General features: G+C 47.6%; 1 protein-coding gene across 5 annotated transcripts in view; it reads right to left on the reverse strand.

Moving 5' to 3' along the window:
* Positions 1 to 9,373, reverse strand: part of Inpp5b (inositol polyphosphate-5-phosphatase B) — a 53,612-nt gene extending 44,239 nt beyond the window's left edge. Inside the window, exons 1-7 of one of the 5 annotated variants that reach the window (XM_010625837.2) lie at positions 9,295 to 9,373; positions 8,558 to 8,704; positions 7,998 to 8,092; positions 7,160 to 7,257; positions 6,998 to 7,009; positions 5,180 to 5,290; positions 153 to 293 (exon numbers count right to left, since the gene is read on the reverse strand). In XM_010625837.2, coding sequence (XP_010624139.1) covers positions 153 to 293; positions 5,180 to 5,290; positions 6,998 to 7,009; positions 7,160 to 7,257; positions 7,998 to 8,092; positions 8,558 to 8,614 — 514 coding nt within the window. In that variant the 5' untranslated portion in view covers positions 8,615 to 8,704; positions 9,295 to 9,373. Of the gene's footprint in view, positions 1 to 152; positions 294 to 5,179; positions 5,291 to 5,912; positions 6,125 to 6,979; positions 7,010 to 7,159; positions 7,258 to 7,997; positions 8,093 to 8,557; positions 8,705 to 9,294 lie in introns of those variants that run through there. The other 4 variants (XM_010625835.2, XM_010625836.2, XM_033767851.1 and 1 more) reach the window with 4 other exon arrangements.
* Positions 9,374 to 10,459: the final 1,086 nt, after the last annotated feature.

Below are 10,459 nucleotides of genomic sequence, written 5' to 3' on the forward strand. Positions count from 1 at the left end.
CTCCGCCCTCAGAAGGCCTCGCCCCCTCGTACTATCTCCGCCAATCGAAAGCTAGCCTGTTCCATCACCCCCGCCCCTATACTGAACGAGACCCGCCTCCTTAAACCGGCCCTCCTCCAATCCCCACCGCACCTTGCGAAACAGATACCTGCCTGCGCCAATTGTCGTGTATCCAGGCCAGGTACCCCGGGCTAAACTCCAACGGTGAAGCGGCGACGATTCTGGCTCTGGCTCCCTGCGCTCGTATCGGGACGGCCACAGGAATTCAGGATCCGGAGTCTCAGGGTCGAAACCTGTGGTAGGAAAAAGGAGCTCAGACTGGACCTCGAGTTTGAAGGGGTTAAAGAGCCACTTCTCTATGATTGGATTTTCTGGAGAAAAGAAACCCCAATCCCGTTTCCCAAGCACAGCGTGAGTCCGAGACCCAAATTCAGTAAAAGATGCGAACCCAGACGCGCTCTGCCTTTCCTCTGACTACCTAGTGCTAAGGTCTGTGCTTTTGTATATTACCTCCTTAATCCTCAACACCAACTACGAGGTAGGGACCTGTTATTCTCAATTTTATCCTCTTTTAAATTGTAGGTATTTTGCCCCAGCCATGGAAAGGTAACAAGACAACTTCTATGGGTCCCCCTTAAACAGATTGCCATCAATCTTCCTAGAAATTCTGGAGCCACCTCTGCTTCTGACTCAAACCCAGATCTATATGACTCCAGATCTCTTGCTATGAACCCTTTTGCTGTCCTGCCTGTCAGCTTGAACTGCATGAACTGGATGGAAATGAGTTGGATTTGCACGGACATAAATGAGAAGAATGAAGAAATCCCTGTCATGACAATTCAGAGAAATGGAGTTAGTACAGTTTCCCTGCTGGTTACCCCGCAGTGGGATAAAAGAAATAAAAATAGATAAAAGGAGACAAGGAAACTCCATATTGTCTCAATATTACCTTAAAACTTTGGGACAGATTCCTTGCTGAACTGCACAGGTAGCAGAGTGTCAGGTAATACAGAGTTTATTGGCCCTAAATTAATCTTATCTTCCTTCAAAATTGGGGACACCAAGAAGGGCAAATAAAGGAATTCGCAAGGACTCTCAATTGCCAGCTTTCACGACTTCCAATTCCAGATACCCTTGGAGCAATGGCTGGAAGTCTTCAAAGCTACAATCAGACCGGTTTCCAGGGAAAGAAGAATCTTGCAGACCACCCCTTGGTGAGATCATCTTCCCCCAAGCAAGAGCAATAATCTCAAGACAAGAACTGAGGCCACAACACACACAACCCTCACTCAAGGAAGATCAGCTTGGGAGTCTGGAACTGCCCCTCAAACCGTAATGATTTCTCTAGAGCTATAGAAGCTAACAGAACTGAGACAAGAACCTATTGGACCTGACCCACCTCTGCTAATCCTTAAAAGCTGATCTCGTGTTTTTGTGCCCGGGCCAGTCTGAACCTCCTTTGTCAGAGTGAGTCCCTTCCAGTTACTTTAGCTGGAGTCTTTTTTATTCTCCTTTATATCTAACTCTGCCTGAAAACCTTTCCATGCCTCTCCCCAATGCATCCTCGAATTCATTTCCTGTGATGATAGTTAGTGAACCTACTACCTACTCCATGAGGCAAATGAGTTATGGTCCCTGCTCCTCTTTGAGGGGCCTCCTCAAACTCCTTGTGGTGACCACCCTAGGTGTGGTATGGACCTCAAAAGGAAGAACAGGTAAGAGGACTACAGGACAGACACCCAAGCCTACAAAAGAGAAGTTACCCTCCTCTCCTTCATTTTTACGGCCAAGAACCAAACTCTGTTCATCTATCGAACAGATATTTATTAAGTGCCTACTATATGCCAGGCACTGTTCTAAATTAGTTGGGATAAAGGCATCAACACAACCCACAGCCTACATGGCAGTTCCTTCTCATTAGTCTGACGGCTTCACTACCTGTACAGTTCACCCCTCTTCCCCAGTGTCGTCACCAGGGCCCTGGTCTAAGCCTCAGTTTTTAAATTGTTATAATCCATTCCTCTTCTCCCTGCTCCACAGACTCTCCCCTCCAATAATGTTACCAGAGGATCTTTCCTAACTTACCAAATCACTCCCCAGTTTCAATTTCCTTAACTATTCTCTATAAACCACAGGGAAAAATCTAAATTTTTTGTCACTTATTGAAGACACTACTATCTGCCAAGCTGTAATTCCAGCACCTGGGGAGGCTGGGATAAAGTTGGGGAACCCAGTATAGGCAATTTAGCAAGACATTGCAAAAAAAAATTAAAAATGGGATGGGGATGTAGCTCAGTGCTGATGCCCCGGATTTGACCCTCACTACCACACACACACACACACACACTTCATGAGCTGCCCTGGGCTAGCCTCCCCTGACTCAGCTCTTTCCTACGCCAAGTGCAGTCCCACCACAGGGCCTGTTCTTTCCATCCACTGCCGTACCTGTTTCCTCTTTGTTGCCTGCCTGGGAAAAACCTCTTACTCTTCTCTAGTCTCAGCTTCAACATCACTTCCTGCCGGGCACGATGGCACACACCTGTGATCCTAGCCCTTGGGAAGCTGAGCCAGGAGGATCACCATGAGTTTGAGGCCAGCCTGGGCTACATAGTGAGCTCAAGGCCAGTTTGGACTATATAGCAAGACCACCCTCAAAATAAAGAAAGAGAGAAAAACTCCTTCTAGACAAAGCCTTCCCTAAACCACTGAGGGTGGTATGAACCAAGAGACTAATCAAGCACTCGATCAAAACAGGAAGGCTCAGACTAGTAGAACTTCTGTAGCAATTCTGCCTAACTTGGCTCTACAGTTCACTAGCCATGTCCTCAGCGAGGCGCTTACCCTCTCTGAGTCTCCGTGTCCTCATCTGTGAAGTGGAAACACTGATTAAGACCCGTTGTGTAAGGTTGTAGTAAGAATTAGAAGAGACGTGTGAACAGGTCTTAGAATGATATCTAACACACGATGAACCACCAGTGAATGGTGGATGTCATTCCTTTCACACAGAGGGGACCCAACACTTTCCGAGCTCCCTGTGTAGTAAGCACTTTCATCTGTGTAATTTCTTCTAACAGAATTCTCACAACCTCAAGAAGAAGACAGTCATTAGATACAAAAGACTACAAAAACTAAAGTTCAGCAGCATAAAGTGGCTTGCCCAGAACCGCGTGGCTAAGGATTGGCAGGTGTGGACCCAAACTCAAGGTGATAGGTAGCTTCAGAGCTTGTTCTGTTTGCCTCAGGTTGAGTATCCCGTATCCCCTAGTTGCTTGGGACCAGAAGTTTCAGATTTCAGAATGATAGTACAGATACAATGAAATATCTAAGAAATAGGACCCAAGTCTAAAGCAAGATTTATTTATGTTTCATACACTCCTTGTACATGTAACCTGAAGGGAATTTGATGCATGTAACATTTAAATATATATTATCTATTGAATATATTAAATGTTCATTTTAATATAGTAAATATGTATTGGCATTATATATTATAATATTCAAGATTGTATTAATATCGGCATATCATATAATGTTACATATTAATATGTATTAAATTAAATTTTACATATTATTAACAAATCTGTCTATATAGATTCTCACTGACCTATATCCCCAGCCCTTTTTTTGTTTGTTTATTTGCTTGTTTTTAGTACCAGGTTTTGAACTGCTTGCAAGGCAGGCAGTAGAACCACTGAGCTAAATCACCAGCCCCCCCGCCCTTTTGAGACAGGGTCTTGCTATGTAGTTCAGGCCGGGCTTGAACTCACTATGTAACCCAGGCTGGCCTTGAACTCCTGGCAATCCTCCTGCCTCAGCCTCCTGAATGCTAGAATTATAGGCGCACACCACCACGCCCAGCTTATATAATATATTTTTCAACTTTGTAGATAAAACAAGGCTTCATGGTGTGGAATTTTCCACTTGTAGTATCATCTTAGCACTCAGAACATTTTGGATTTTGGAGCCATTTGGATTTTAGGATTAGAAATGCTCAACCTAGCAGGCGTGGTGGTGCAGGCCTATAATCCTAGCACTCAGGAGGCTGGAGGATTGCTGTGAGTTTGATACCAGCCTGAGCTACACAGTGAGTTCCAGTCAGTCTCGACTACATAGTGAGACCCTGTCTCAAAAAACCAAAAGAAAAAAAAAAAAGAAATGCTCAACCTGCCTTACTATTACTACTGCTTCCTACAACTACTACCAATAATTATACAATAAATTATCTGTACTATAAAATTAGAGACTAAAAATTTTTCCTGTGTATAAAATAAAATTTAGGGCCAGGGATTTAGATCAGTGGTTCTGCTGCCTACCTCACAAGCACAAGGTCCCAAGTCTGATCCCTGGTACCAAAAAAAAAAAAAAAAATTAGCATACAATAAATTTTAAACTCCTTAACTGGGAGTTTTTGTGCATGTTAGGCAAATGGCTGTGTCAACTCATTTCTACTTCCTTTTCCTCAAAGCCAGTACCTTTCCTGGCAGATCAAGTGAAATCATTGGGAGCCCCCAAGGTTTGGGCTCCACGGTGAGACCACCGTAGAAGACAAGCTCTCCCCCATTCCTACAGAGATGTTACCTTGAAATGAAATCAACAGTACTGGGTGACTCCCTAGGCCTTAACACCTGGTGGCTTGAATTTGCATTTTCTGTACCTGAGCCTCTGCTCTATACATAAACTCACCTTCACCTGCCAGGCAATCTCTGATCTAAACAAATTTTGTTCCAGAGAGCACTAATGTCTCACCATGAGACCAAAGCTAGACCACCTTCTCAGCTGCAGTGAAGGACAGCAGAGTTCAAGGGCACAGGAGCCCACATGACAGACAGACTTCCCTCGGTTCCAGCTGTGAGTGGTTGAGAGAGGAAGATGAGCTCCTAGAAGCTGCTGGCCCTGCCAACAGCTTGCCCTGTACAAGGTCACAGACTTTGCCCTGCCCTCCCTAGATCCAGGAGAGCAAAGGGGCCCTGCCATGGTTAACACGAGATTCAGAAACCATAAACAGAAATGCAAACACCATGATTAATAGGTGGACTGGGGGCACTTCATGCCAACAGCTTGGAGAAGGCACAGAATCTGTGCAGTGAGAGTCCAAACGATGGACAGTCATCTGGACTAGGTTAGACGATGAGAGGCTCATGCTCACCAACCCTCCCAGGGAGCCTGGGGTCTTACCTACCTGGACAGGCTCTGGCAACTTCCTGGAGGAACATCCTGGTGTGTGAACCAAATGGTAGTTGGAATACAAGGCTAAGCTCTGCTGTGTCCAGCTGGATGGTCACATCTGAGCCTGCAAAGAGGAGCAAGAAATGAGCCCTTGGTTGCCAGGAGTTGAGTTCTCAGGTGCATTTTAAGAGTCCTGAGAATGGAGACTAAGCAGCCCAGGCTCCAAAGCCTTTGGGCCTTATGCCAGCTTACTTGAGGCTGCTGCAGGGATGGTAGGGGACCCCTCTGTACCCTCATTTTCAAAAGAACACCACCCTACTTTATAGAGGGGGTAGAATAAGTCTCTGAAAAGTCAGTAAGCTTCTCCACTGCAGTGCTAATGGAACTGGAAGAGATAGATTCTCTGAATTTGTAGGCTCTTCCCCTCCCGGTGGAATGAAAAGCATGTAAAGGTGAGCAGAGGGACAGTCCACTAGTCGGTCTATTTGACGGTACCAGGCATGGTGCTAGGATGTGGAAAACCATGGTGAAGAGAATACACGTATCCCCAGGGAGCCAGACTGGAAGGCAGCTTATTCAGAGATAAGCCCTGTACCAAATGCTACCTGACCAGTACTCAAAAGCATGTGCCAAAATAAAGAAAGAAAAAAAATCTGTAATTGAAAACATATGCCAAACTAATGAACAGAAGTGATCTGGCACAGTGATTCAGAGTGTGGGCTACAAGTGGGGCCTGGTACACACACCTGTAATCCCAGGACTCAGGATACTGTGGCAGGAAGATTGTGTTTGAGCCCCTCTTAGGCAGCACAGTAAATTTAAGACCAGCCTGTTCCAAAACAACAACAACAACAAAATACAATCCTGTACTATGTACTGAGACCTTGTCTCAAAACAAAAACAAAAACCTGGACAAATCAAATTTGGGCTCCAGAGCCTGGATTCAGAATCTGAATCATCGTTCTGAGACAGCTGAACTAGCGCTCAGTCTTGTGGGGTCAACAAATACAGCAGAGAATTTGGCATTAAAAAGTGGAATAGGCTGCGTATGGTGGTGCATGCCTACAATCCCAACACTCTGGAAAGCTGAGGCAGGAGAATCACCAATTTAAACCCAGCCTGAGTAATTTAGCATCTTAATAAGACCTTGTCTCAAAATAAAAAATAACAAGGATTGGGTAGAGCATTTGCTAGCATGCACAAAGCCCTGAGTTCAATTCACAGCTCTGGGGGAAAAAAAAAGTCTGCCATTAACTAAGTCAATGCAAACACTTAAATCACTGTGAGTGACAGAAGGCTGGTAACAATGAGAAAAAGGCACATGTATCAGCAAGATACAATCTCAGGCTGGATGTGCTAGCGCTCATCTATAATCCAAGCACTCTGGAGGCTGAGGCAGGGGGATTATCACTAGTTTGAGGCCAGCCTGGGCTATATAATGAGTTCAAGGCCAGCAGGAACTACATAGAAAGACCCTGTCTCAAAACAAGCAAACAAACAAAAAAGATACAATTTCAAGGATTCATCAAAGGCTTCCTGGGGAATAGAAATGTGTGGCCTGAAGCCCTAAAGGATGAGTAAGAGTTAGTCAAGTGCAAGGCGCCGTGGGGCATTCAGGAGACTGGAACTCTGCTGTGGGAACCCATGGAGTGGAGCCAGTGAAGGGGGTGATGGGAGGTGAGCCTGCAGGGGTGAGTAGGAGCGATCTTACAGGGTCTACCTGTCACAGCAAGGATACTTCTACATCACTGCTGTCTCTGCAGACCCTGTAGCCTGTACCCCAGCTGGGACCCACACTGAGAAGACCACTCACCAAGGATGTAGAGCTCACCGTCTGAGGACACTGTTGGGGAGGGAGATAGAACATCCTTAGTATCAGAACACTCCTGGCCCAGCATCCTCCTGCCTCCCACTGCCCTCATCCCGACAAGGGTAGAGGTAAACTGGGGCATCCAGAGGAGAGTGCTTCCTACCACCCAGGCCCCCGTGGCACCTTCTTCCAGCGTAAAGTCCCTCGAGACTGGCACTATCTGGTCCAAAGTGACATCGTCCCCGGTAATGGCCATCCTCCGGTGCGTGTACAGGAAGAGACTAAGGGCAGGAAGCAGAAGTGAGGGCCACTGGGTGGCCACTGGGTGCTCACACATCCTTGTAAGTCCCTAGTGCTGGGATGGCACTGCCCTGACCACGCACAATCCTCAAGCCATCTCTTTCAAGAATGCCCACGGAGACTGCAATTTATGGACGGAAGTCATAGAGGCTGAATTTGTAGCTTTGCCTGATGGTGCACACCTTCAATGCCAGCATTCTAGAAGGCTAAGGCAGGAGGCTCAAAAATTTGAATCCAGGGTCAGACACAGAGGATGTAAAAAGATTTAAGATGTGGCATGTGCATTTACCAACTCCCCGTGATGAACGCAATCATGTACTGCAAACATGCACTAATAAAACTTAAAAATTGAAAAATAAAATGGAGGCATGCTTTAAAACTTCAAAAAAAAAAAATCGAAGTCAAGTTGGGCAATTTAGCAGCTCAGCAGATCCTTTCCAAAATAAAAACTAAAAAAGGGCCAGGAATATAGCTCATTGTGAAGGTCCTTTGTTTTATCTCTAATACTAGAAGGGGAAAAAAGGAGGTAAAATTAAAAAAGGGCTGGGGTGTAATTTAGCACTTCCTGAGTCCAGTCCCTACTATTACAAAAAGAAAAACAAAGTTCTCATTGTGATAGTGACTCAGGCCCTGCCCTGGTAGGACAGGTGAAGTTGAGCTGGAGGATACAGAGAAGACTAACTGCATTGCCCCCTTGGCGGAGACCAAGACCCTTACTTACGCGTGTTCCTGACCCCCGTGTTCCAGGCGGTGGCGCACAAGCCCTAGCAGGCGGCTCTGTCTGCTGTCTCCCTCACACAGTACTCCTTGTACTGCCTGCCGCTTGGAGTCAAGGAAAACCAAAATCTGAAAGCTGAGTCCAGGCCCCTCCAAATCCAGCCTCTTCCTCCATCCCTGCCCCTCTCCCTGTCCCATCCCCTTCACTGTGTGGACCTGGGCAAGTCACTTCATCTCTCTGAGCCTTCCTCATTATTATCCCCAACTTACCAGGGGTTTGGGAAGAGAGCCGCATATCTTTTCTTTCTTGGTACCGGGGATCGAACTCAGGACTTTGTGCTTGTGAGGCAGGTGTGGCACCACTGAGCTAAATTCCCCCAGCCGCCTGAGAGCTGCGTATTTTAAGCAGCAGGCAGAGTCCAGGAGCACGCAAGTACTTGGTATAATACTGGCTTCCCTCTCCCCAGACAGCTCACGGAGTGGGAAGAGAGTGTGAGACACCTTCTATTTCCTTCCCAAGGCCAGGGCAGCACCAGGCTGGCAGCTCAGAGCTGACAAGGATATGATGATGCAATAGTCCCCCTCCGCCAGAGTCTCCTGGATAGCCACAGACTGGTCCATGCTGGCCCCTGCTGAGCAGACTCTCCCTGAGGGAAGATAGCCAGGGCTCAAACAAAATTATCCTCAAGGTGATCCAGCTGCCTCAGGATGCTGTGGGGCAGGAAAGGGGCTTTTGTGAAGAAAGGAGGGGAGAAGAAGCCTGGACCTTCTCCCTCCAATGGACCTTGTCACATTTCTAGGGAGAGGAACCTAATTTGTTTGTCCCAGTCAGATCCGTAATTTGTTGTACCATGCTCTGTTTGGGAAGGCATCCATCGGTTCCTGAGTGAGGTCTGGTCTACTTGTTGGAAGTAGGGTGCCTGGTCCTGTTACTTGCAGAGGGGAACCTGGTCCCTTTGCTCCTGGGGCAGGGCTCTACCTCCCTTTTGAGGGGAGCAGCATCTATCCTTCTGGAGCTTCTCTGGGAGGTGTTGATGGTGCGTCTGAATAGGATTAGGGGAACATTTTACTCTCAGATAGGGAAGATCCCATCCTGGAAGTAACTCAGGCCTAGTCTTTCCTTGCAGACAGGAAAAGTGTCCCGTTGCTCTTTGCCCCTCACCCCACCAGCAGGCCCCATTGCATCAGCCGTCGGCCTGGGGTGTCCCATCCAGCGGCTACAGGGCAGGGTTCTCAGATGCCACCTTGTCCACCCCCTCCTGCCTTCCATTTTCTCCCAGCACCTTGTCATTGCCACCTACCAGTCCCTCCTGAGCTGTCACTGCTGAGCGCAGGAGTCGTAGTCCCAGGCTGGGCCAGAGACTACATTTCCCACAAGACCCTGTGCTTCAGGATGGTGAGCCAGCCTGCAAGTCCCAGCATGCCCTTTATTAACCCTCTAGATCCTGTGATAAAATGGGCTCCCTACTCTGGAAGGGTTTTCTAATGAATGCCATAAGCCTAATCCTCATCCTTCTGTCATGAGATCTAGCTCCAGTCAGATTAGGCTACTGACATACCCCTCTGGGCCTTTCTGTAGTTCTGAGGAAAGACAGCACCTCAGTCTCTGGAGCACCACCTCACAGAAGTCCAAGCCTCAGGGCACATGCCCACAGCTTCCTGCCCTTTGAAGCAGCGCCTGCCTTGGCAGGAGACAGCCAATTGTCCCCTGGAGGAAAAGGAGTTTGAGGGGTGATTGTTGGAGAGGGGTGAGGAGGGAGCCCCACATGCATGTGCCACTGGCTGTAGCCACCACACAGTGTCTGTTCCTGCCTCCATCTCCCAAAGCAGGCAAACATGAATGAGACAATCACGTTTTTCTTGGGAGCAGCAGAGAAGGTGGTGGCCGTCAGTGGGGGAATGGGAATCAGCATGTCCTTGGGGAGGGTCAGGCGGCCTACTTTTGGGAGCAGAGCAGGGCTGCCTAGAGAAGTGCCGATACCTCTGCAGGGCGCAGTGGTGCAGGTCCTTTGCAAAGCCTCGACCTGCACTTCTCCAAGGGCATGTGGGAAACTGCAAGACACCTCTCTCTGCTGCCACCCTGCACAAGCACATGTGCTTACTTGTGTGTCCTTGGAACTTGTGGAGGAAGGGAAAGCTGGCTGATCAGGGCTAGGGGAATGCAGGTGTTAGGAAATGGGATCTTTAGGGAGTGGGGCATGGAAAGTAGAAAGCCCAGCTTCGGGGAGCCCATGAGGGAGGAAGGCCTCAAAAGTAGAAGCCAGTCAAACAAGGCTTAGAGATTTGGGTGTTCATAGAGGTTGGGATTGGCGATGAAAACTGAGCTGAGCTTTGAAGGTTTATTAAAGAGTAGGGCAGAGCTGGGGATTTAGCTCAGTGGTGCTGCCACCTGCCCCAAGAGTTCAATCCCCAGTACCCAAAAAACAAACAAACGAAAAAAAAAAAACAACAAAAAACAAAAAACAG

This window comes from Fukomys damarensis, unplaced genomic scaffold, assembly GCF_012274545.1.
Source record: "Fukomys damarensis isolate Sample0158 unplaced genomic scaffold, DMR_v1.0_HiC HiC_scaffold_23, whole genome shotgun sequence".
NCBI lineage: Eukaryota > Metazoa > Chordata > Mammalia > Rodentia > Bathyergidae > Fukomys > Fukomys damarensis.